This window comes from Vombatus ursinus, unplaced genomic scaffold (assembly GCF_900497805.2).
Source record: "Vombatus ursinus unplaced genomic scaffold, bare-nosed wombat genome assembly UNPS02014813.1, whole genome shotgun sequence".
Lineage (NCBI taxonomy): Eukaryota > Metazoa > Chordata > Mammalia > Diprotodontia > Vombatidae > Vombatus > Vombatus ursinus.
In genome coordinates, this window is record NW_020954591.1 from 12,245,380 (window position 1) to 12,272,588 (window position 27,209).

Sequence of the window (27,209 nt, forward strand, 5' to 3'; positions counted from 1 at the left end):
TGAGGAAGGTGGGTGAAGGAGGGGGAGATGGGTGTAGACTGAAAACAGAAAACACACACACACACACACACACACATTCATTCATTTTCCTATTCCAGTTCCCACAAACCAAACAGATGCTGCTATTGCTGTGGTGAATGTTTTCTTGAGTTTGGTTTCAGCATGGAGTAGACTGTAAACTATTATCAGAGATTAATACCACATTATAAATATGAGACAACTTTAAAACAAATATTTCAAATGTTTCTTCCTCATATCCCTCAACAGCAAAATACAAAAAAAAAAAAAGACTCGATCCTGCTCAGGTCACATGGCTCCCATCTAGAAAAGGGCTTGCTCGAAGTTTCAGGTGCCTGATGCCAAGAATCACCAAACTACAGAGTGCGATAGTCTCAGCCAATGCCAAAATAGCACACTTAAAATGTAAATATCTGTAGTGTGTAGGGATAATATGAAACTTCACAATTAAGTGGCGGAATTCTTTCAATGGCACACTTCAGAAAACAAGTCTCTTTTAGAATGGTCAAAGATAAATTTCAGAACTTTGAATATTAAATATTTTATATTCTCTAACTGTGCTTAAATATGTGTAAGGGTTTACTTGGAGAAGTTATTCTATTCTAAATGTAGATACTTTCACCATCCAAAGAAAATTCTTCACAAGATTCCCTCTTGACAATAAATCTTGGAATTTCAGGATTCTAATAATAAAGGGTTTTGTTTCTTTTTGAAGAGCTACGTGTTTCAAATTCTCCTAACAACTACTCAAAGCTCCCCCTTTTCCTCTTTCAATTTTTACGACTACATAGGGGAGGAATCATATTAAGTGATCTCTCCATTGAACCCTGTAGCCTGTGACTCTCTCCAAACAAGAAAAACTACTTATCTTGCCTTTCACAAGGAATACCTGGCTATGAGCATCTTTAAGTAGCATCAGTGGTAGCAGTATTGACAGGGTTGCTAAAGACTGGTGTTGCTGAGACACTAAGAATCAAGAGACAGATAAGTTATTTAGCATTTGCAGGCAGCTACATAGTGCATTGGAGTCAGGCAGACCTGAGTTCAAATCCAGCTTCGAACCCTAAGTAGCTGTGTGACCTTGGGCAAGTCACTTAATCCTTGCCTCAGCTTCCTTAAATATAAAATGGAGATAATAATAGCATCTACCTCCCAGGGTGATTGTGAAGATCAAATGTGATATTTGTAAAACATTTAGCATAGTACCTGGTACATAGTAGGCATTATATAAATTCTAGCTATTATTATTATATGTTGGTAGGGAAAAATATTTGTAGCAGTGAAACCTCAGTCCTTGAATCATAGAAGGAACTTCCTATGTCATCCAATTCAGGGTATATATGAATAGGTATCTCCTACACAACATCCTTGACAAATTTCTCTGCTCAAATACCTCAAGAATGGGTAACTCACTTCCACTCCTTCCAACTTTGGATGGCCTTAATTGTTAGAAATTTCACTTTTATATTGATCCCAAGTTTGCCGCACTGTAACTTCCACTTAGAGCTAAGCAAAATAATCCTAATATTTATTTCATGTAACAAACTTTCAGATACTTGAAAACCATAATTATGTTCCTCCTGAGTCTTTTTTTATTGGGATAATTATGAATGAATGAAAAAGCATTTATTAAGTGTTTACTATGGGCAAAGTACTGTGTTAAGCACTAATAATATAATAGGAAAGAAAGGCAGTCCCTAATCTCAAGAAGCTCACATTTTAATAGGGGGAAGCAATACGTACTAAATATTTTTGCTACAAATCAGATGTAAAGGCTCTGTGGTTTTTATGGTACAGTGGTAAAGAAGATGATACTGTATCTTCTTTAAAGTGATTTCCACTAATAATCCATATCGCTTTCTGAAGTTGAAACATTGATAGGGCCAAGAAATTTTTTTCCCAGTAATTCTGTAGTTGTGGCTACTGGGAGGGGACTGGGGGTGGAGGAGGGGAGACAGGGAGAGGCTGCCACACCTGCACAGGAAACTGTCAGGCCATATCTCCACAGGAGGTTGCTTCCCTGGATTATGGCTTATGGGATCCAGGCTGGGAGCAGGGTTAATTGTCTGAAGTATGCTGCTGTTCCCACCATCTTGGGCTAATGAGCCCATCAGTATCACATGTTGCCCTCCTGCATCTTCCTTGGGATGCCTTCCTGCTTCAACTAGGCTTGCCTGCCTGTCCTGTTTGAGTCCATTGATTGGCAGTCTGGGAAGGAGGTGAGGAAATATGGCAGTCTATCCTTGAATTCCTTCAACTGACCTTCATCATCCTGGTCACCCTCCTCTGGGAACACTTGAACATGTCAGTGTCCTTCCTGAAATTCGACTAAACCACATATGAGATTCTAGATGTTCATTAATGTGGTCTGATATTGTATGTAGTATGGTTTTTGACCATCATGTCATAACACTGACTCCTTTTGAATTTAAAATTCACTAAAAGCCTAAAATCTTTTTTCACATTTCCTGCTTTCTAAGCATATTTCCTTCATAATTGACTTATCCAGTTGAGTTTTTGAAACTATGATATAGAAATTTCAAATTATTTGTAGTAAATTTCATCTTAATAGATTCTAACTTGCATTACAGACTGTCAGGATCTTTCGGAATTGTGATTCAGTCATCTTCCTAGTCTTATGTCATCCTAGAGTTTGGGTAGGTTGCCATCCATGTCTCCATCCAAACCACTAATAAAAACAAAGCCAGAGAAATTCTCCCTACACACACACACACACACACACACACACACACACACTGCATCATTTTATACTTATAAAAACTGCAGGAGGTGGTCAGGATAAACATTTGATTCAATTCAATAAACATTTTTTGAGCATCTGCTATGTTCAAAACTAGATGCTTTTGAGAGACACATATGTCTGAAATACAGCCCCTGACAGCCAGGAGCTCAGATCTAAGAGGTCTATCTGTAGTAGAGATGTAGTAGGACCTGCATACAAAGAACTATGACAGCACATGACAAGTCCCTTAGCAGAGATGAAAAGTCTTATGGAAGCCCAGGAGGAAAGATTCATTCCAGGGAGATAACAATTGCCATTATACATAATAGGAAACTGAAGACAGAGAGGATGAGTGACTAACTGAACTTCACAGAGCAGCTCATTCCCATTGCAAGCACAGGTTCTGACTGTCCATTTCTACCATCCCACATTACAGTGGCCTTCCTCCTTCCAACTCTCTGTGAGTGTTTGCTGTATAACTTTAACCATGTCTAGTTCAAGATAGGGGATAAAGAGCAGAAAGGAGAGACATAACACCTGTAAGAGATCAACAGTAAAAATTCAATTGAAGAGTTCTTTGAGGATTGAATGTTTCAGGGGGCAGCTAGGTCTGGAAGGACAGAAAGATTTGTATAAGCAAAGAGGAGATGGGGAGAGAGAAGGGAAGGGGAGAAGAGAAGAAGAGAAGGAAAGGGAGAAAAAGGGAAGGGAGGGGGAGGAGAAATAAAGGAGGAAAGAGGAAAAGAAAGGGAAGAAAGGAGGGGAAAGGAGAAGTTATTTTTTATGTATTATAAGGACATTTCTTGAGATCACTCAGAGTTAGCCTTGGGTTATAAGCAGTGGTAAGGGCTGGATAGTGGCTGATTTCTGGTACCCTCTTAACATTTCCCAGTGAAACAGGAACTTCACAACTCCTTTTCTTTGATGTAGCATTGACACTTCATATCAATTAGAAAGATATCCCTTAGTGTTTTGATGTCTCAGTTTTCCTTCCCCAAACAGTCATAGTCGCTTCCCCACTTAAAAATACTTTGTACAAAGGAATGGGGTCTGTCTCCAGAGGATCAGCAGGGGAAATTACCGCCTTTGGTTCTCCAATTCAGATTATCTGGAAGTTTCATTGATCCAAGAAGTTGCTTTATGCAACATTTGTTTACAAATAAGTTACTGACCATGTTTAATGTACATGAGTTTTAGTGAATGGACATTGTGACATTTCTTTTGGTCAGTGAGCACATGGAACTTTTTTTACTTCTTTACTAGTTCTTAGCTTTGGTGAAATAATGAGCTCCCTGTCATTGGAAGCATACAAGCAAAGGCTAGGTGAATACCCATCAGGAGTGCTATAGAAGAGAATACTGCATTGGATCAGAGGTTATACTGGATTGGAAGATCTCTTCCAATCACAGTTCATTCCAATGCAATCCAATGCAATAGACATTTGTTAAGCACCTACTACATGCAAACTTGACTAGAGATACAAAGAGAAAAGGAAAAATAGTTGCTATCTTTAGGAAGTTTACATCCTATTGGAGGAGTACAATAGGAAAGCACATAAAACTATACATGATCATTAGAGGAGAGATTGAACATGAACATGAATATGTCTGAGAGTCTAAAGAGCAAGGAATCAATCAGTAAGCATTTATTAAGTACCTGCTGTGGGACAAGCACTAAGCTAAATTCCAGGGATACAAAGAAAGGCAAAAACAAAAGCAAAGAACAGTCCTCAAAGAACTTACAGATTTATGATTTTAAATTGCCATGGAAGAGAGATGGCATGAAAAGACTCCATGTTTCCAATAGCAGTCTGAGGCCACCTCCAGCTCTGAGTCTGTGATTCCATGACTTTACCAGCTAAGTGGCCTCCAGCTAAATGAGATGTTACTTCATTAGTGCTATACTTCTGGTATGTTAGGGGTTAAATACATTTCTGTGGGTTAGTCCAGCAAGCTAATCATGATTTATAGCATTGTTTCTATGGGAAAGTACATTGAGTTCCAAACACCTGGCAAATGAACTTTGGGAACACAATCCATTCAAAAGTTGATGATTGCCTATACATAAATTACAGAGGGTAAAGACCTTGCATTAGACACACTCTTTTTATAAAAGTTTTATTGGTTTTTGTCAATATAACCCCACTGAACTGGACCCCATAACAACAAAAACAGTTAGGCAAAACCAATAGACTGTATTAGCCGTGTATGCAGCTTATGGTACTGGTAGTCTCCCATCCCTCTGTGGAGATGAGTGAAGCATGTTTTATCAGCTGTTCTGCCAGACCAAGCCTGGTCATTAGAATTAATCAGCTTGGCTGCATTTTGGAAGACACATTATTTCTTCCCACTTATCAGTATGATTCATTCACCAGCCATCCTTTGCTGCCACAGTTATCATATCTCAATACTGATAGTAAGACCTTCCACTGGTAGAACACTATATATAATCTCATTTGCTCTTCAGAACATCCCCACAATGTAAGCAAGGCAAATATTATTACAGATGAAAAAAATTGACCATTACAGAGGTTAAGTGACTAGCCTATGACTAGCTCACATAGAAAGTGGTAGAGGTAATAGAAGAAGTCCTAGATTTAAAGACAGAGGATGTGGGTTTAAATCCTTGCTGTTAGGACTTGTGTGACCTTAAGCTAGTCATTTAATTAATCTGAGCCTTCATGACCTTATCACCTCTTGCCTGGATTATTGCAATTGCTTTCTCAAGTTTCGTCCTTTTCCAATACATCCTCCACAAAAGGGATATCCCTCAAGAACAGATCCAGTTGGGGCAGTTAGGTGGAACAGAGGATAGGGTACTGACCCTGGAGTCAGGAGGACCTGAGTTCAAATCTGGCCTCAGGCAGTTACTAGCTGTGTGACCCTGGGCAAGTCACTTAACCCTGATTGCCTCTAAAAAAAAAAAAGAAGAAGAAGAGGCCCACTTATATCATTCCCCTGCTTAATAAACTCCAATGGCTTCCAATTGTCTAAGGAACAAAATGTAAACATCTCTGATTGGATTTTACAGCCCTAAACTTTCAGACTACCTTTTAGGATTTATTTCCCATTACATTCCTTCACACACATTCTAACCAAATGAGCTCACATGCTGCTTTCTTTATATAATGTTCTATTTTCCATCTTTGCATACGCGTCCCTCACACCCTGGTACTGACACTTTGAATCCCTAGCTTACTTTAGTCTTTGCTCAAGTGCCACATGAAGCAGCTAGGGGGCGCCATAGTGCATATAGCACCAGGCCTGGAGTGAGGGAGACTCATCTTCCTGAGTTCAAATGTGGCCTCAGACACTTACTAGCTGCGTGACCCTGGGCAAGTCACTTAACCCTGTTTGCCTCACTTTCCTCACCTGTAAAATGAGCTGGAGAAGGAAACGGCAAACTACTCCAGCATCTTTACCAAGAAAACCCCAAATAGGGTCATGGAGAGCAGACTGAAATGATTGAATAATGACAAGTGCCACATAAGACCTATCCCACTCTCTCCCTAGGTATTTATGACCTCTCCCAAAGAAATTACTTAATATGCTGCATATATTTACCTGTACACATGTTGTTCCCTGCCCCCTCCCCAGCAGAATGTAAGCTCTTTTAGGGTTCTTTTTTTTTTTTTTGGCTAGGCAATGAGGTTAAGTGACTTGCCTAGGGTCACACAGCTAATAAGTTTCAAGTGTCTGAGGCCAGATTTGAACTCAGGTCCTCCTAACTCTAGGGCCAGTGCTCTTTCCTTTGCACCACCTAGCTGCCCCCTCTTTTAGGGTTCTTTTATCCCCAATGGCTAGCATAGTGCCTGATACATAGTAGGTGCTTAATAAATACTTGTTGAATGAATGAATGAAGGAAGGAAGGAATGAAGCTGGTCAAAATGATCTCTAAGGTCCCTTTCAGCTCTGAGTCCTGGGCACTTATTCCTGGTCCATTGCCCTAGTTCCTTGTCCTAGTCCATTGTTACTTCCACTGTACCAAGTTGACTCATGTCAATAATAAGATTAGAAGTTGTTGGAGAACAATCATCTTAGACTTTGTATCCTGCACTTTGTTGAGCAAAAGGCCACAGTTGCAGAGATTCACTCGATAAATATTTTCTGATTGATTGGTTCATTTTTATCTTCAATCTTTCCTTAAAATGTCAGAAAGTACTCTGGACTTTATCCAAAAACCTTTACAGAGAGAATCCAGATTAAGACTGAAGCTTATCGGAGAAAGTAGTGTCAAATCAGTCAAAACTATAAAAATATTTTATATGAATTTTAACCACACTTTTGTTCATGTATGTTGGCTAGATCATACAATGCTGAGATCCCTGAGGGATGAGGTAATCTTTTGGGAAAGGGGTTTTTGAAAATTCACATTACATGGATTACATGACAAGTCAGCTTGTGTGTGATAAAATGTATTTTTAAGTCGTCCTGAAGCCTCTTACTCATCAACTTTATGACTTATTGAGCAAAATTTGATCTCTGGATGTTGTTCAGATGAGTTAGATGCAGTGTCTGCCTACAAGTCTTTTATATGCCATCAGATTCTTGTTATAAATAATTGCTTTAGTTTTTATCAGCTTAATAATTCATCCTTGCTGACTTGCCAAGCTTTTGGCAGACTCAGTTTTGTGTAGTAGCCATAGAAATAATAATTAAAAAAGAGACTCATATGAATGTTTTACATTGGCCTATCTTGTCCAGTAGAGCTTAGGAAATGAAGCCAGGCAGAGGACTTATGTCTGAGGCTATGTTTAACAGATTTGAAAAGAGGTTTGTGAATTAGTCAGGAAGGAAACTGTCTGCTCTTTTTATTTCCTTTGAAAAGGGGTTCTTATGCTCCTAGATAAAACAATGTGTTATTTTTGTATCTGAAAAGGATGAATGGACAGTGGAATCAAAGTCGCTTCTTTAAATAATCACAGGACTTGTTTGGTTTGGACGGGACTCATGTGGAGCGCTCCCTGAAAGAAGCTTTAACACTAAAAAACAGCAACACCTAGGACTAGTAGTCAAAATAATAACTTCTCAAATAAACAGAGCATTGTCAGAGTTGCATTTGGTGAACCTGTGACAATGAGAGTGCGACACATTTGTATGCAAGAGGTTTGGGGACAGCTTTATTTCATAGTTATTATTGCAAATAATATAAGATAAACAAATTGAATGTGTATTACCAAGAATATAAATTCAATACGTTCTCATTCATGCATTGTAGCATTCGATCACAATACAGTCTGCTATGTCTACTGACATATCACAAGAAATTATGGTTTAAATGAACAATAATCATCTGATAAACATTTAATAGAAGTAGTAGCAGCAGTAGCAACAGCAGCAGAAGTAGTAGTAGTAGTAACAGTTATTCATGTTTCTATATTGAAGTGTGCAAAACTTTTTATGTTTGTTATCTCATTTGAATCTCACAACAACCCTATGAGGAAAGCATTATTTTCCCCATCAACAGAGAAAGCATTATAGAAAACATGAAGGGACTTCCCCAAGGGCACATAATTTGAACTTTTGGCATCTCCTGGGTGTGATTTTCACTGAACGCTCTGCTAGGATCATCCTGATTTCACATCACAGTTCACTTGCTTATCATACTGTAGGAGGCACACCTACTTGCCGATAAGAAGATCTCCACAAATCCAGAACAGGAGAACCTTTAGGCAGAACAGTGAAGTTGGCAGGTGTGCTTTTGGCATCCCCAGCTGTCCTTCCATTTTATGCCCCTTTTCTTCCATCCAGGTCCCATCACCAAGTTAGGAAGGCAATTTCTCTCCTCACGAGAGAAAGTCTCTGAAGACCCCATTATGTTACCCCTTCAGAAATGTTCACCTTTTACGTAAAGGCTAGGAGAGGGCCATGTTCTAGTCAAAGAACTGGTAATAGTGAGAGTTTTAGCATCAGTGAAGGGTTTAATTTGGGGTCAGAAGACCCTCCTAGTACCCATCAGATCTGATCAGCCTTTTCAAAGTGTTGTGGAAAACAAATGAGCTTTGGGATCAGAAAAGACTTGTATTCAAATCCTGACTCTTGTGTATCTTTTTTGGGCTATTCTTGGCAAGGGATTCTCTATTACTCAGTTCTTTCCCCCATCCCCTATAAAATTGGGATACTTGCAATACTTCTCTTACAGAAATATGACATCATTACTGTTCAACAATCATACTTTACTTGAGAAAAATGGTGACCATCATACCATGTCACTTTCTCAAGGGGTTGAATGGAGAGCTGAGTTACCTAGTATCATCAAGGAAGAATTCTGTGCAAAATAGCCCCAAACTCCATGATATTCTGCTAAATTCTTCCTCCCTGTGGGGTCAGAGTAGGCTGCTAGCCATGAAAGATAAGCTAACTTGGAGTTGGCCTCTGGGCTTTCTAAGTGTGGTGCAGTCTTGTACCCTTCTTGGCTTCGGGGTCTAGAAGCAGGCCCATGACAGGCCAAATCCCATTTCAAATAAGGGGACTGTAGCACAGAAAGATTTTCTAGCTCCAGGCAGAGACTCACTTAGCTCAAGCAAGATTCCTGTCAACAAAATTCCAGTTTAACCAAACAACAAAAAAACAAAAACTCCATGATGTCGTAATGAGAACATGCTATGGAACTCTGCCTGAGGAAGTTCCACTTAGGACAACTATTTTAAACACTCTCAGGATGGAAGGAACTTCAAATTCCATTCAAATCTAAATGCTTTCATACCCTGCTGCCCTTTGCAGCCCAAGATGAAGCAGCTTATCTGGTCCTAGAAATACGCAAATGAAAAGTAAAAGCAGTTTTTGTCCTTTTTTAGTGAAAATTGCTATGGGTCCTGCTGTCTGTGGGGCTTCCTTATTTGTGATGTTGCTTGACCTTTCTGAGAACCACATAAGCACCAGAGCTGAGCCTCCCAACTCCGTGATAGTTTCAATTCAATTACATTTGTCTAGGCTTCAAAGGATCACGGATTTAGAACTAGAAGGGAACCTAGAGATCATCTAGTCCAACTCCCCCATTTTACAGAGAAGGAAACTGAGGCCCATCAGTGAGGTTGAGTGACTTGTTCAATAGACAGGCTGTGGCAAGGCCAGAATTCAAATCTAGCTTCTCGGATTCCAGATCGAGTACACTCCGTCCCTGATATTGGTGCTGCTGTAATGTGGCACTAACACTGTTTTTGCCCCTTCCCAAATATGTGACATGAGCAGGAGCATAGAGGGCTAACTGCTTATTGCGGTGACTCACATGTATTAAACCTTCCCCACAGACTAGTCCTTACACTGGATGAGTCATTCAGTAGCTCAATTTTCCCATCCTTTCCTACTGCAAAAGGATGCAATAAAAATAACTAGGACCTACTCGTAGAGAGGTTTTAAGGTACAGTGGAGAACATATTGAACAGGAGGTCATAAGACCTGGGTTCAAGTCCTGAATCTGCCTTTGACTAGCTGTGTGCTAATTGCAAGCAAGTCCCTTCAGCTCTGTGCACTGTATCTGTTTATATATATATATATTTGTAAAATAAAATGATGCTCATGCTGCCCCAGGCAAGAATGTGTGGAGAGTCTGAGCCCATCCACCTGCAGTGATTTTTTTTTTTTGCCAGGGCTCTGATACTGCTTAGGAAGAGGAAGTGAATAAAAGAGTCCCACTGCATTGTCCGTGTCCCAAAATGTTTGTTTCCATCTGCATCTTGAGTCCATCACCTCTTGGTCAGGACGTGGGCAGCCTGCTTCCTCCTCAGCTAGTCGCTGCATTCATCAGAGTTCCCAAGTCTTTCAGAGTTGTTTGTCTTCAGTGCCATGGAGGAAATCTATAGTGTTTTAATTCATCATGGCCTTCTCGTTACCTCCAAATAAAAACAACATCATACTGTACTCGTGGAGGCGGGCTACCCTGGGACTAGCCTTTCATGCCTCTCATATGGTACCAATATCTCTGTGACCACATGATAAATCATTCTTAATTATTGATGCGTCCCACCCCCATTTCCTCCTGCCTTTCCCATACCATGTGCAGCTGGGCTGTTTCACACAATAACCTCATCAGCTCTCATTGACTGATTAGGCTTAGGGTTAGTCTGGACAGTAGGTGAATGTTCATCCTGTAAGAAACAATATCCAGAGACTCTTATAAACCTAAAAGTTCTATTAGTATATGAGCTATTAGTATTAACATTATTACCCTCAGACACATAACACTTACTAATTGTGTGATCCTGGGCAAGTCACTTAACCCCATTGCCTAGCCAAAAAAAAGCAACATTATTATGAGCTAATAGTATTAACATTATTATGAGTAGGAGCTATTAGTATTAACATTATTATAGGATGTGGGTTTGAGGACTTAATGGAATAATACATTTCCTTCTGAATCAGTGAATATTTAAAAAGCATCCCCAATATTGCTTAGAGGCAGCTAGGTGGCAGTAAATAAAGTTCTGGGCCTGGAGTGAGCTCAATGCTGGCTTCAGACACTTCCTTTGTGACTCTGGGCAAGTCACTTAACCCCTGTCTGCCTCAGTTTCCTCAACTGTAAAATCAGGATAATGTAAATGTCACCTACCTCCCAGAGTTGTTGTGAGGATATTTGTCAAGTGCTTAGGGCAGTGTCTGGCACATAGTAGGAACTTAATATATGCTTGTTTCCTTTCTTCCTGGTAATGGCTTTATAGAGAGAATTAGAGGTGGTGCAGTGGACAGAATGCCAGGCCTGAAGTCAGTAAGACTCATCTTCCTGAGTTCAAATCCAGCCTCAGACATTTACTAGCTGTGTGACCCTGGGAAAGTCACTAAACCCTGTTGCCTCAGTTTCCTCATCTGTAAAATGAGCTGGAGAAGGAAATGTGAAACTTTAATATGTGGCAAGAAAACCCCAAATGGGGTCATGAAGAGTCTGAAATGACCGAACAACAGCAGAGATGGAAAGAGAAAGGAGAGAAACAGAGAGTAAATATACAATTATACAGTATATGTATCAGTAATCCCTTCTCCTGTCTCACTGTTAAAGTTTCCATGTCTGTGGTATTTGAATTCTTAAAGATTCTTCTAGATTCTAACCCTAGAGTTCTATTTCCTTCTTAAAGAATTTTTTCTTTGAGGTTTTTTCCCCTTTGGTTACTTTAAAATTACATACACAAACTATATTCACACACACACACACACACACACACACACACACACACGTTTAAGGCCTGATTTAGTCCCACTGAAAGGAATTTTGCCTGAGTAAGGACTATGGAATTAGACTTTGGAGGTCAGATTCCCATCCTGGGGAATGCAATAGGAGAGTTCCCACAATCTGAGTGGGCTTCTCCCAGGGCATTCCATAGAAAGAGTGTCTGGAGGGGTTTGTCTATAGATAATCCTGTGGATCTAGATATTATCAGTATTTCCATCCTTCCAGGACTACCACGTCGCTTGAGCCTATCCCCAGTAAGCCACGTGGAACCCATTTGCAGCATAAACAAGGATGTGTGTGTGTGTAAATACTACAAGTCAGTAAAAGACTCTATATTGTGTAGGAGGAAGCTCCAGCTTGTATTAACTTAGAACTCAGACTACATTTATCATATGAGTGTTATGGAGGGATAGGGTCATTTCATTGTATTTTTAAAGAAGGCTTCTAGGCTCCTGTGGTGAGATCAGTCTCATAGGGTTTAAGGAATATCAACCATGATTTGACTTAAGGTAGTATGGCATAGCCAGAAGAGTACTAGATTTGTCATTGGGGTGGTGGGTTCACGTTCTGTCTTGGCTACTTGTAACTGCTGAGATCTTGGGAAAGTAACTTCTACTCTCCGGCCTCAATTTCTTCATCTATGAAATGAAGGGGTTGGTATAGAGGATTTCTAAGGACCTTTTTAGCCCTAAATACTACAATCCTAAATGAATGAAGTCAGTTTCCACTAAATTTTCTGCTTAGTTATCAACATCTGGTGTGAACAGGGGTCAGGTCATAAACTCTTGTAATTTGGAGATAGGTCAGTCAAGGACTAGGCAGCTAGGTGGTATAGTGGATAGAGCACTGGGGCTAGAGTCAGGAAGACCCAAGTTCAAATATAGCCTCAAAAACTTACTAGCTGTGTGACTCTATGCAAGTCATTTAACCCTGTTTGCCTCAGTTTCCTCATCTGTAAAATGAGCTGGAGAAGGAAATAACAAACTGTTCTAGTATCTTTGCCAAGAAAACCTCAAATGGAGGTCACAAAGTCAGACACAACTGAAATGACTGAACACAAACAATCAAGGCCCAGAAGTACAGCAAATTCTCATCCAGTGGAATGGTTCCAGGTGGTATTGGAGTTTGCTTATGCCCTTTGCTTGATTTGTATGTTAGGAAAGATCTGGTAATCTTAGTGGGGGAAAGATGCATCCTGCTAAGTTGTGTACTAGGGAAAATTGCTTTCTGTGGTTTGGTGAGTAAAGGATCACAATTGTGAAAACCCAAATTTAAAGAATGAAAGAACTTAACACGCATGTAATCCTGGCCCAAGTGAATTAGCAATTCAGGATCAGTCATTTGTCCCCTTTTAAGTAGGATTAAGAGAGAAGAAAAAAATTTTGTTAAGTTCTAGGGAAATTGTGCCATAGACAGGCTAGATTTGGAATCACTATTCTGATCCACCAGAGAATTCCTTGAAAAATCCTAAATCATCTCCTCTCCTTCTCCCAGAGGCACCACTTGGACACTTAAGGCTCTTCCTTTCTTGTCTAAAAGTGTCAGTGCTGAGCTTTTGATCTCTGAAACCCTTTTGGGAAATGAAGTGATTAGGAGTGGTCCAGCCTCATCTCACTCCAAAACAAACCCACCAGAATCTTAATACTAAGAAGATCAGATCAGGAGAGTGAAGAGAGGGGAACTAAGGCTGTGTGCAGTTCTTCTTGGTTAGTACAAAAAAAAAAAAAGAAGTCCTTGAATTTTATTTAATTTTTAAAAAATCTTCTGCTTTGAAGAATTTTGTGAGCCCCAAAGGAACCCTTTTAAGTAATTTTTTTTCCTTCTTCTTCAGAATTTCCTCTAAGGGCCATAAGGGAATGCTAATATTTTCCAGATTTGACACTTTACTGGGCTTTTGTTCCTGTCCTAATTTTTTCCATTTTTAATTCCTCCATTGATTTTTAATTAGTTGTCTCTGGGATCAGAAAGTTTGTAAACCCATCAGCCAGAACTTCTGTGGACTATTTTAATTTATTTATAGGTTAATTAAAATAATAAGATGTTATGGTGGAAGTGTGTCTGCTAAGTCATAGCATTTCTCATCTGGGAGAGATACACTCTCAGAGGAATGGTCCTTGGAGCATGGGGTGGGGTGACAGAGCCTATGACATTTGATTTTGAAGGATCATTTCAGCAGATTTGATAGAGTCTGTTTCATAAAGTAAGAAACTGATCCCAACATATTTTTCTTTCCAGGCACCTCAGACAAATCCAACCTGGAGTTAATCACTTTGACATGTACCTGTGTGGCTGCAACACTCTTCTGGCTCTTGTTAACTCTCTTTATCCGAAAACTGAAAAGGGTAAGAACAGTTTCAGCTAGTCCTGTGCTCCCTTCTATAAACCCTGACCTGGGGAGGGCAATGATAAGGAAATTCTAATTCTAAATCACCTTCCTACTTTACCCGGGTATCCTAAAAATGTTGGAGACAGCTAGGTGGCCCTGCAGATAGTGCACTGGGCCTGGAGTTGGAAAAACCTGAGTTCAAATTCAGCGTCATACACTAGCTGGCCTCAGACAATTTCTAGCCCCGTAACCCTGGATGAGTCACTCAACTTCTGTTTGCCTCAATTTCTTCAACTGACGAGTCAGGATAATAATAACACCTACCTTGCAGGGTTGTTCTGAAGATCAAATGAGCTAATAATTGTAAGAACTTAGCACCTTGCCTGGCATATATAAATCTTGGCTATTATTATTGTTCTATCTACAAATGTGTCCTTCATTAGATGAAAACCACAAAGAGATGAACCTTTCATGGGGGCAGAAGGGATTTTTTTTTGCTCTGATAATTTATCAAAAACAAACAACAATTAGAGATTTTAATTTAAATTTGGCACATATACCAGTGCTTTCTAACCCTCTTTTCTAGCTGGAAAAAAAAAGGTTTTAAGTTTAAAAAAAACCCAATGCTAAATTTCCTACAGATTTACAGAACCACATAACTAAGAAAGAGGGCCTTTTAGATAGCTTTATAATGAGGTGTCATGCTTTGTACACTTGGGTGTGCTCATCTTTTCTCTCCCAGATAAGATCCTTGAGGGCAGAAACTGTTTAATTTCTGCCTTTGCATCCCCAGAAATTAGCACAGTGCTTGATACATAGTAGGTAATTAATAAATGAGTCTTAATTGATTCATTCATACTCTGATCCATTCCTTCATTCATATATTCAACAAGTATTATTAAGCACCTACTATGTGCAAGGCAATTTATTATGCACCATGGGGTAAGTCAAGTCAACAAGCATTTATCAAGCTCCTACTGTGTACCAGCACTGTGCTTAGTGCTGGGAACACAAAGAGAGGCAAAAACAACAATAACAGCAGCAGCTCACAATGGTCTCTGCTCTTAAGGAGTTCATAGCCTATTGGGGGACACAACGTGCAACAATTACATACAAACAAGATGAATGGAAAGAATATATTGGGGATAACCTCAGAGAGAAGGAATTAAGGTTAAGGAGCAGGGGTGGGGAATCTGCCACAAGTGACCTTCTAAATCCTTGAGCGCGGCCTTAGCCGCATCCATTTTGGATTCGGTCAAAAGGCCTCGCTCACGGATTTAGAAGGCCATATGCGGCCTTAAGGCAGCAGGTTCCCTACCCCTAGTTAAGGAGAATGGTCAAAAGCTTCATGAAGAAGGTGAGACTGTAACTGAGACTTGAAAGAAACCAGAGAAGACAGGAAGTAGGAATGAGGAGGGAGAGAGTTCCTGCCATGGGGGACAGCCGATGAAAACATCAGGAGTTCAGAGATGGAGTGTCTTTTGTAAGAAACAGCACAGTCTCCTCACTCTAGGAGAGCTTGTAATCTAATAAGAGAACTAAGGGGTGTGCAAAAATAACTATAATTCAAAGGAGTTAAGTGGTACGATAGAAAAAGAATTGGTTTTGTAGTCATGGGAATCCGATTTATACCATCTCTACCACTTACTGCCTATATGACTGTAAGCAAATCATTTAACCTCTCTGAGACTCTGTATCAACAGCTATAAAGTGAGTGGAGCCCCAAGGTCCCTTTCAGCTCCAAGCGTCTGATCCTATAATCCTAAGACAGTCTATGCTACATGTGAATTCTGTCATTCCCGTCCCTGAAAATAATGCCAAGTTAGAAATCTTGAATGGTTCTCTACTGCCTATATAATAATACAGTTCAGACTCTTCAGTCTGGCTGTCAAGGCCCTCAATAAATTGGTCCCCATTTAGGCTTCTAATTCCAATTTCCCCAACTCTGTAAATTGTTGTAAGCTTACTCTACGATAAGGCTCATTTTTACAACATCTCCTGAATGTGTCTTGCTTATTCCTGCTACTGATCCTTTGCTTATGGTGTGATCCCTGCCTAAAATGTCTTTTCTCCCCGCTTCATTCTGTCAAAATTGACCAATTTTCCATGGTTTACCCAAACAAAATGGCTCTTTGATTCTCTGATGCTACACTTAAAAGCCCTCCACTCTTCCCTTTTCTAATATTTTTAGTCAACCATGCTCAGGTTCAGTTATCTGAATTAAGACTTTTTTTAGTCTTTATTCTGAGAAAATTAGAAACCTACAAAAGTTTTACCCACAAGATTGTAATTGCCAAAATGTAATTGGTTAAGAAGCAAAAAGGTTATTATTCAGCAGTCTCAGCCATCAAAAGAGATCCCAACCATAATTTGTTCATATTGACTATTGATATTTTTCTGTGCCCCAAAATGCCTTTCTCTGGTATATTGACAATTATAAGATTGTAAGCACCTCGGCCTCAAATTACACTACGTTTTACTTGACCTATTTAAGATCGCCAAATTTGGAAACTAGAGAGGGACACACCAAATACTCAGAAGATTATTAAGTGAGAATTTAACGTTTATTCAGTGTTTCCTCTGATTTACTTTAGTTATTTATGGATTACAAATAAAATAATTCTCCCATTCCAGTACTTCAGACACAACCATGTGCTCTCTAAACCTACAAAAGGGCAGCTAGGTGACAAAGTGAATAGAGCACCAGGCCTGGAGAGTCAGGAAGACTCATCCTCCTAAGTTCAAATCTAGCCTCAGACAATTACTAGCCCTGTGGCCCTGGGTAAGTCACTTAGCCCTGTTGGCCTCAGTTTCCTCACCTGTAAAATGAGCTGAAGAAGGAAATGGCAAACCACTCCAGTATCTTTGCCAAGAAAATCCCATGGACAGTATTAGCACAGGGTCATGAAGCGTCAAACATAACTGAACAACAGCAAAGCTACAAAGGGGAGACAACTGTTGGTTACCTTCTCCTGTTAGAGGGTGATCTACATGTTCATTCATTCAACAAGCATTTGTTAAGTGCTTCCTATGTGCAAAGCCTTCTGCCAAGGCTGAGATATTAAGACAAAAAATGAAAGAGCACCTGCCTTCAAGGAGTATACATCCCGCTGGGAGGAACTAGTGTATATACCTAGAAGGAAGTAATAATGAAAAAATTCTGGGGTTGGGCAAGGGTCTCATATAGGAATGAGCACATGGGTTGACCCTTGCTCTCAGGAAGATGTGAGGAGTATGAGAATCCCAGACAATGGGCGTGGCCTTTGCAAAAGAACGGGAAGTGAGAGATGGGAAATAGAGCAGCATAATGGAAATGATGAGTGTGTAAAGAAGACAAGTGTGAAATAAATCTGTAAAGAAGAGTTGCACCCAGATTGTGAAGGGCCTTAAATGCCAAACAGAAGAGGTTATCCTAAAGGCAACAGGGAACCACTGGAGCTCCTTTAGCAGAGGCAGGTGGCATAATTAAACCTGGGTTTTCCAAATATTGATTGACAGCTGTGTAGTGAATAGATTGGAGGGTGGAGACAAGGACTAGAACTAAGGAAACCAATGAATGACCAAGAAGAATGGGGGGCTGGAACAAGGGAAGTGGTTTTGTCGATGGAGACAACAGGACAGATAGCAAGAGATGTTATGGAAGTGTAATATGGAAGTTATTAGATAGGGATAGGAAGGGAGAAGAATTGAAGATGACTCCTGGGGGAAACCCAGTAAGTTTGCTCTTAAGGCTTATGGTATCCTTAGTTCTTCAATGTGGGTCAGAGAATCCTACTCAAAGTTGTTAGCTATATTTTGACTTTGGAGGGTTTAGCCAGAAAAGTTGTTCCAATTGTTTTGACATAAAAAAATATAGCGCCTCCATAAAGGAATTCACACCCTCTTACTCTGGGACATACATGTCTGGAAGGTTGTGTCTCCCAGCCCAACATCGATGGAAAATGCATTTTGTGGCACATGCTCCATATCTTTCTCCATTATTCACCCTCTGAAAAAACTGGGGAAACTTCTCTGCCTTAAGCTATTTGTCACCCATATTAACGATAACTTTTGTGAGAAGGGGAATGATTGCAAGTGATGGATGAGGTGAACTGTGAAAGCCCAAGGCAGGGTGACTGTGGACTGAAGAATGCGGATGGGTGTGAGATTTTACGTCTGCAGCACTTTTCTTTACCAGGGTTCTGGAGCTGGTTAAGCAGACAATAAAGAAAAGGGTCCTGATACTTATTGAAATGAAGTTTGCATGATTTCTGGGCAATAACTATGACATTATGCCCAATATGGGCAGGGATGTTTCCTTTCTGGTCAGTAGAAGAGTCCATCCATGAAAGTAAAGTCATCAGTTCTCAAGGATATGGATATATAATTAACAGTCAGAGAGAAAATACCACCTGGAGAAGGACTTCTGATGAGACAGAGTGCAGAGGTACATATAATTAAAAACAAGGTGTATTTTTTAGGCTTGATTTATGTAACAAGATAAAACAAAAACATGAAAGCAAAACATTCTCCTTGGTATTTCTATATACCAACAGTGGATAACCTAGTGTCCTGAATGGGCATGTGGGTATGTGTTTGTGTTGGTGGTGTCCTGGCTTGTCAATTCTTGCCATTTCTATCTCTAAAATAGTTTTTGTACACAGCTACCACCTTAGTTTAAGCCCATTCATCTCTTCTCAGCTATTGCAATGGCTTCATAATTGGTACCCTTGCCTTGAGTCTCTACCCCACCCCTCTCTAGTCCATCCTGCTCACATCTGCCAAAGTAATCTTCCTAAAGTGTAGATCTGACTGCATTGCTTCTTACTCAATAAACTTCGGTGAATCCCAGTTGCCTCTAGGATAAAATATCAACCCATTGTTGTTTGGCTTTTAAAGTCCTTTACAACCTGGCTCCAATCTTGTTATACAACCTCCCCCCATTTTCTGAACTCTATGATCCAGCCAAATTGGCCTTGGTTCCGTTCCTCATATGTGGAACTCATCTGCTGTCTCTGTGCCTTTTTTTTTTTAGAGGTAATTGAGGTTAAGTGACTCGCCCAGGGTCACACAGCTAGTAAGCGTGTGAGGTCAGATTTGAACTCAGGTCCTCCTGACTCTGGGGTGGGTGCTCTCCTGTGCCTTTTTATTGGCTGTCTCCTATACCTAAAATCCACTTACTCCTCAATGCAGCTCACACACTACCTTCTGTATAAAGCTGTTTCTGATTCCCCAGCTTCTAACACCCTCCCTAACTACCTTGTATTTATTTTGCATTTATTCTGTGTATAACTATAGGTAGAACTGTTGTGTCCACAAGTAGAATGAAAGCTCCTTGAGGACAGGGACGTGTATGGCCAGTGCCTGGCACATAATAGGAGCCTAATAAATGCTTGTTGACTTGACAACAAAAATCCAAATTTCAGTTACATATAAAATAATTAGCTTGTGTTTCTCACAAAAGGGAGATCTTTTTTTCTCAGCTTCTCTGATAGCAATAACACCAGGAAATTATCGTGACTTCTGCGTGAGAAATACGCTGGCCACTGAATCATAGATTTTAAGCCTTTATAACAATTCCCTTACTACACATTTGACCTTTCTTGGGAATGCAGAAAAGAAACAAACATCAACAATGAAGCTCCATCTGTTCTATATATTCTTGCTTGTACATAATCATTCTATGAAGCTATTTTTAGCCATTGTTTGGAATTACTTTGTGAAAATGCTTTTCTTTCCTTTTTTTTTTCTTAAAAAAAAAGTCCATCACATGGTAATTATTTGCAAGAAAGCCTGCATATGGATGTCATTGAAGAATCTGCCTGCATTGTGTATTCAAAATATCAGAGGAGAACTGGGATGGGGTGCAAGAAGGGACTCTTGACTAGGTGTTGCCCCGTGGTGGAGTGTGAGTTTACATATGTGTAAGAAGAAATGCTTCATGTGCCCAGTCACAGTCAATTAAGTCCAAACTGAGTGACCTGAACCAACAGATGTTACCAACTATTGTTTTCCAATGGATATTAGCAGCCTTTTTTTTTTAATGACATCTTTTTTTTGGTGATGACTTAGACGTGGCCTCTATTTTCCAGACTTCTTCTGAAATAAAGACAGATTATCTATCGATTATAATGGATCCAGATGAAGTTCCTCTTGATGAACAATGTGACCGTCTACCCTACGACGCCAACAAGTGGGAGTTTGCCCGAGAAAGACTTAAGCTGGGTAATGTATCTATTAAATGACATACCCAGTATGTATCTCACATTGTGTGGGGGGAAGAGGAGGGTGTATGTGTATGAGAGAGAGAGAGAAGAAAGAGAGAGAGAGAGAGAGAGAGAGAGAAGAAAGAGAGAGAGATAGTAAGAGACAGAAACAGAGAAGAGGCATAAAGAACAGACACAAAGAAAGAGGAGACAGAGAGAGACAGTGAATGACAGAGGCAGAAAAGAAAGAAGAGACACAGAGAGGAGGGAGACAGAAAAGAGACACAGAGAAAGAGACAGACAGTGAAAGACAGAGACAAACAGAAACAGAGAGAAGAGACAGAGACAGGAACACAGAGGGTTACAAATCAGTAGCAACACACTTTAGAGATACTCTTACTGGAAGGTAGAGGTGAAATTCCACATTTCACTTAAAAACTTCCTTCTCTTCAATAGATTTGGAATTGGAAATTTCTCCATTCTGATGTATAAATCACCTTGAATTTCCTTGAGTTTTGGCAATGCACAAACCAAGGGGGAAAAAATCCTGGGTGAGTGGGAGGGGTCATTTAAGTTTAGTTTCTGATGAGGAATGGGCTGTTGTTTTCCAGGGAATTTAGATGCTGTAAACATGCAATGAATGTGCTTTCTTTTGGCTTACCAGTACCTCCTGCTCAGACGTCATAGTGCAAATTAAACCCCAGGCTGGCCAGCCTGAAATGCAAGAAAACAATTGAAGTCTTAATTACTCCTGCCCAAAAATATTTTGGTAGTGGCCTCGAAAGTTTTCCACTTACTCCTGCATGAATGCCAGAATCATTAGTCGATAGAACTAGGAAAACACATTGTGGATCTTACATTCTTGGAGCTTGTCATACTTTGCCTGAAAGGAAAGAGATTTCTCCATGTGATGGGTACCTGTGAGTTTCACTGGCTGTGAGAAGTTTTATTGGTAGTGGAAAGAGGTGAGAGGAAAGGAGGAGGAGGGAGGAATTAAACCTTTGCTTGCTGGAACCCGAACTCCTCGGCATTGTATCACTCTTTGCCTGGTGAAAAACTGGCCCTGAGATTTCTGTTTGGTGTGGGAAGAAAACTGGAAATTAGTGAAAAGCAGAGAAGAAGCAGAAGGATAGAAAAGGCTGCTGACAGATAAGGAAAGGACTAACTTTGGAGACGTTAGAGGCAGGTGACATGCTGGATGAGTTCCTTATGCAAGTCTAAGTGACATGGCACTTAGCCCAGCCCCTCCATGACCTTGGCAGTGAACAAGGGATAGTTTTCCCACAATCATGAGCCATTCTTATGCTCGGTTGTATTCCAGCATTATTAGTCACAATTAAACATGATTTCTTTCAATAGAAAGATAAATGTGCCTATCTATCACAGAACCCTTCTTTTCTTGGCCCAGTCTAGTAATCTCTTTAAAGGAGACGTTTATAATTCTACCAGAATTCCTTGAGTGATCCTGGTGGAATAGTAGGCCACCAGGTTCACTGTGTGGGGGAACTTTCTCATCATCCTCTTCCCTCTTGGACTTGCCAGATGTCAGAGCTTGATTGATGTCAGCATGAGGTTCTGGGACGAGCTTCAGGTGGATGACGTCTCCTGCATCTTAAGTCTGGGAACTTTCTCCTGATATTAGGAGAGGAGGGAACTGGGAAGTGATTCCATAATTAACACAAGACCAGGAAGGCCCAAAGCCATTTTTTTTTTTTGTAATCATGAAAGCCTTGGTCTAGTTGGGGGAAAAAAACAGGCTTATGTATTACACAGAAGGATTCTGTTGTTGTTTAATTGTTTTTCAGTCATGTCTGACTCTGTATTTCTCCCATTTGGGATTTTCTTGGGAAAGATACTAGAGTGGTTTGCCTCCTTCTCCAGCTCATTTTTACAGATGAGGAAACTGAAGCAAACAGGGTTAAGTGACTTGCCCAGGGTCATAGTAATTGTCTGAAGCCTGATTTGAACTAGACGAGATGAATCTTCCTGACTTCAGGCCCAGTGCTGTATCCATTGTGCCACCTGACTGCCCCCCCCACCCCGTATAAGGATATTGAGGCCTGAAGATTTGCCCAAGGTCACACAGATAAGTGATTAGCAGAGCCACGATTTGAACCAAGATGTTTTGTTCCCTAATGGCTTATACTTAGCACCCTATTGTGCAATCTGTCAGGGCTTGAAGTGTTGAGAAATCTAGTGGGTCTGCAGCCTGTTCCATCCCTTCTGTGGTCTCATGCTACTTCAACGTTTTTATACCAAGGTTCTACCGATTATTATTATGAGAATAGTATTATTTGCAATTTACAACACCAGCTAGAGCAGGGGTTCTACCTTTTGTGATGAATTCTTTTGGCAATCTGGCAAAATCTCTGGAAACAATTCTCAGAATCACATTTTAAAATTCATAAAATAAAATGCATAGGATTTCAAAGGACACCAATTATATTAACACATAGTTATCAAAATACTTTTTTAATTCACTGACCCCAGGTTAGGAGCCCCTGTGCAAAAGGGATAGAATTGAGACCCAAGTCTCCACATTGCTTGCTGCCAGCACTGAAATTCCTGGGATCATGAAAATATGCTTTAAACAGTTTTGTTAATATTTCTCCATTAAGACCTATTAGGGAATTTATGTCACAAAAATTTATCACAGATGAAAATGAAGAAAATGTCTGACAACTTCCTTCTATTAAAAAAGCATTTCAAGCAGAAACGGTCCAAGACAGAAGACAACTCAGGGTATCTGGAATTTGTCAAGTGAGCTAACTATTCCTGGATGTCTGAGGATCTTGTGTTAGCCCTGAATTGGGGCACAGTCTGCAAGGGGGCAGGATGGGGAAATTGTTATGAGCAGCCCCTTCAGCGTGCTGTGAGCCCCAGCAAGTCAAGGAAAGTCTGGGAGGAGATTCCAACATCCTGGCATTGTAGATAATGATCCAGCACATTCCTAAGCAAACCGGTGGCATTCCAGGCAAAAAAAATTAAGAGCACTTTCTGGGGAAGAGAAGCAAATGATCAGGAGAATTCAATTCCAGCATGACTGGGCCTCCACAAAAAGAGGGAATTCAGATCTCTGGGAAGGGTGTCAGTGCATCGACTGATTCAAGGGAATATCATAGCTTCATGCTGTTTTATGAGGTGGCAGTCTGCTTCCCGAATGAACAATTGAAGAGGCTGAAGTGAGTCAACCAACTAATCCTAATGTGGGAACTAGTTTATTCTGATAGGAGCTAAGTCCCCAAACACTTGTTTAAAACTGAATGCATTGTGATGACTGAGAAGAGAATGCATGGTGGCTACAAGTGTGGGAAGAGGAACCCCAAGGAGTCTGGGGGTAATCAGCCAAATATTGAGAAGGATACTTCTGGTGTTTCCCAGGCTCAGGCCAGGCCTTGTACCCACTCCTCCCAAGAAAGCAGAGCAGAATTCTAGGAGGAAGAGCTTTCTTGCCTTTGAGCAGAGCTGGGCCCCCACCCTAACAAGAACATTTTATACTGATACTATGAAAGTATCATGATTTCATCTGTGTGAATGTGCCTTCCCCCGAAGCAGATTGACCCCTCCATGTTTTCTTTATTCATTCAACAAGCACTTATTAAGCACCTTGTTGTTGTTCTTTGTTGTTATTCAGTCATGTCTGATTCTTTGTGCCCCCATTTTGGGTTTTCTTGGCAAAGACACTGGAGTAGGTTGCCATTTCCTTCTCCAGCTGATTTTACAGATGACTAAATTGAGGCAAACAGGGTTAAAGTGACTTGCCCAGAGTCAAACAGTAACTTGAGCTCATGAAGATGAGTCTTCCTGATCCCAAGCCCAGTGCCCTACTCACTGCTCCACTTAGCTTCTCAAGCCTATTAGTCATACCTATCTGTGCTTTAGTAATGTCAAATAACTGTGTGGAAGAAGGATCAGAGAGAACAGAGACTCAGTGCAGAGAGACTAGTTAGGACTCTATTACCATCATCAGATCATCAATGGCCAAAAGAGGAGGTGATGATGATAGCCTGAACTGGGGTAGCAGCCACAAAGTGGTGAGAGGGGGACACCTGCAAAGACAGTTAAGGAGGGAAAATAAAGAAGACAGGGCATACGTTATGGGCAGCTGGAGTTGAAAATGTCATCAGTCTCTGGTGACCAGCCTTCCAGGAATGGGCTTTCTTAAAGCCTAGCTCGGCAGGTCCCTAGACAAGAGGCACATACCTCTTCTTCAGCCCCATGTTAATGACAATTGTGCATATCATGGTTTATATATATATACATATATATATATATATAATTTGATTCTCATAACAACTACATAAATAAGTGCTATTGTGATCTCCATTTTACAGCTGAGGAAATGGAGGTTAAGAGGTTAAATGATTTGTCCTTGCCATGCAGATATGTATGAGGCAAGATTCAAACATGAGTTGTCCTGACTCCAACTCTCTCCAATGCACCATATTGAATCCTTTCCAACTCTGTGCTAAGTTCTACCAGAGAGAGTGCGGTGAGGGTCAATCTTGGCAACGAAGAAGCATCAGAGTAGGAATTAGTACGGTAACAACAACACCAACAACAACAAGTCCTCAGCTCAATGGACAATTCTTACAACTCTGAGAGGTTGCCCTCCCACTCTCTCATGCTCTTCCTCTCATTTAGTCTTTCTAGAGTCAAACAGAAGTCCCAGTTATTTAAGTTTGAAGGCATATTGATCCCATTCTGGCCCATCTTTGAACATTTTTACATGCATCAGAAAAAGTGCCATGGATTCCTCTGTATGTTTCATGCTTTGAAAGTGCGGCTCCCTTTCAGACTTATAAAACCTCATTTGTAGGGAAGAAAGGATCATCAACGAAAAGGCTGCTATGTTTCTACTGATTTTTTAACCTCTCACTTGGTATTTTTCACTGGGGGAATAAAATGCACTCCCAAAGTGATTTTTGCCTTAGATAATTTACAGCTGAAGATGCCAAATAAAGGGAGGAGAGATGTGGGATATGTTGAAAGTAGAAAGTTGCTAACATAACAAAAGAGCAGAAAAAATTAACGTCAGACTCAAACAGAAACTTAGAAAAACGTGTGTCCTTTGAGGGAAGAGACAGGGGTGTGAGGAAGGAAGAAAGGTTAATTAGCTAAAGCAGGATGGAGGCAGACTGTTAGGGGAGGCTGGTGGGAGAGACTGGGTAGCCAATTAACACTGTCACTGCCAGGATTCACTGTGGGAATTTAGCCATTTCCAAAGGAGTGACATGACCTCCCAAGAGAACTCAAAAAGCACAACTTGTTCATGCAGAGACTTTTGTAGGAATAATTTCCACTCATCTTGCCATGCCTCCGAGCACATCCCTCCTCTGAGTTCTCTCTTACTTGTTTCCTGAGGGTGGCCTGGGTGCAGAAGAGTACTAATATAAAAGGAGATGAAGTGGCTCTGGGAGTACATTCCTAGGAGGCTCAGGCGGTTGGCACAGTGGGTCATCCAGCAGGACCTGGGCCTTGTTTTCCTGGGCTACCAGGGACTCCCTGATGTTGCCATGTAGAAAATCTTACCCTAGGGGCAGCTAGGTGGCGCAGTGGATAGAGCACCGGCCCTGAAGTCAGGAGGACCTGAGTTCAAATCTGGCCTCAGACCAAACACTTGACAGTAGCTGTGTGACCCTGGGCAAGTCAGTTAACCCCAATTGCCTAAAAAAAAAAAAAGGAAAGAAAATCTTACCCTCTTGGTGCATTTGTTGGTAGAGACATTTCAGGTGATTCCCCATTAAGAGCCGATTTTTAATGGACTCAAATTTGGAGCATAAGTTTTTTAATAGATTCACATTTAGAACCCTAAGTATATACAACCAACATATGAGGACAAGTTAGAAGGCATAGTAATATTTAATTCAAAGAAGAGAAAATTGAGTCATAACTAAACATATTCTCCAGTCTGTGGAGCATTGTTATACAGAAGATAATGACTACCTTGTTCCTTATTCCTTCCTCTTTAATGAGGAAAGAACACAAAGAAATTACCATCAGCTTCAGCAGGAGCAAATTAAGTTAGATATAAGGAAAGATTTTCTAGTTGTCAGGGTTATTAAATAATAGAATAGGTTTATCAAAGGAGATTGTAAATTTTATGGAAGTGTTTATTGTCAAAGAACGATCTTAAATAAAACTTGCCTATAACATCACTTGTAGAGGTCCTTTCTCACCCATAAATCTTTAATGAGAGTCAAGGGGATTCATTAGAAGCCACGTGAATACAGAACCGACCAGGAAAGGAAGGGACAGCTAGAAATGTGCTGCCTGTTACATATGCGCCATCTTTTGGGACCGCTTCATTAGGGGTTGCTTCCAAAACCACTCTATCATGGTGCTATACAAGAAAGTAGAAGAGAGTTTCTGCAGCCCTAGGTGGATCTAGGAGGAGGTGCTTCTCTGCTAAATAGACTTCAGTTCACCCTATTGACTTGTCACGCAGTTCAACAGTTTGTTTTCATTGCAGGAAAATCACTTGGACGTGGAGCTTTTGGAAAAGTGGTCCAAGCAGCTGCATTTGGCATTAAGAAATCGCCCACGTGCCGGACAGTGGCTGTGAAAATGCTGAAAGGTACGTGTGTGTATGTGTGCGTGCATGCACACATGTATGTGTCTTCTGGAGATAGAGCCACTGTCCATTAGTGTTCCCCGGGGGTCAGTTAGGGTTGGCAAAGGGATGTTGTGTAGTCCAGAGGTAAGGAACCTGCGGCCTCCAGGCCACATGTGGCCCTCTAGGTCCTCAAGTGCAGCCCTTTCATTGTATCCAAAC

The 27,209-nt window shown here is 40.6% G+C and overlaps 1 protein-coding gene across 1 annotated transcript in view; it reads left to right on the forward strand.

The window, feature by feature from the left end:
• The window catches only part of FLT1 (fms related tyrosine kinase 1), a 191,136-nt gene that overhangs the window by 125,450 nt on the left and 38,477 nt on the right, over nucleotides 1–27,209 (forward strand). The window contains exons 16-18 of the mRNA XM_027877641.1: nucleotides 14,159–14,265; nucleotides 20,321–20,453; nucleotides 26,907–27,011. Of these exons, the coding sequence (XP_027733442.1) occupies nucleotides 14,159–14,265; nucleotides 20,321–20,453; nucleotides 26,907–27,011 (345 nt within the window). The remainder of the gene's footprint in view (nucleotides 1–14,158; nucleotides 14,266–20,320; nucleotides 20,454–26,906; nucleotides 27,012–27,209) is intronic.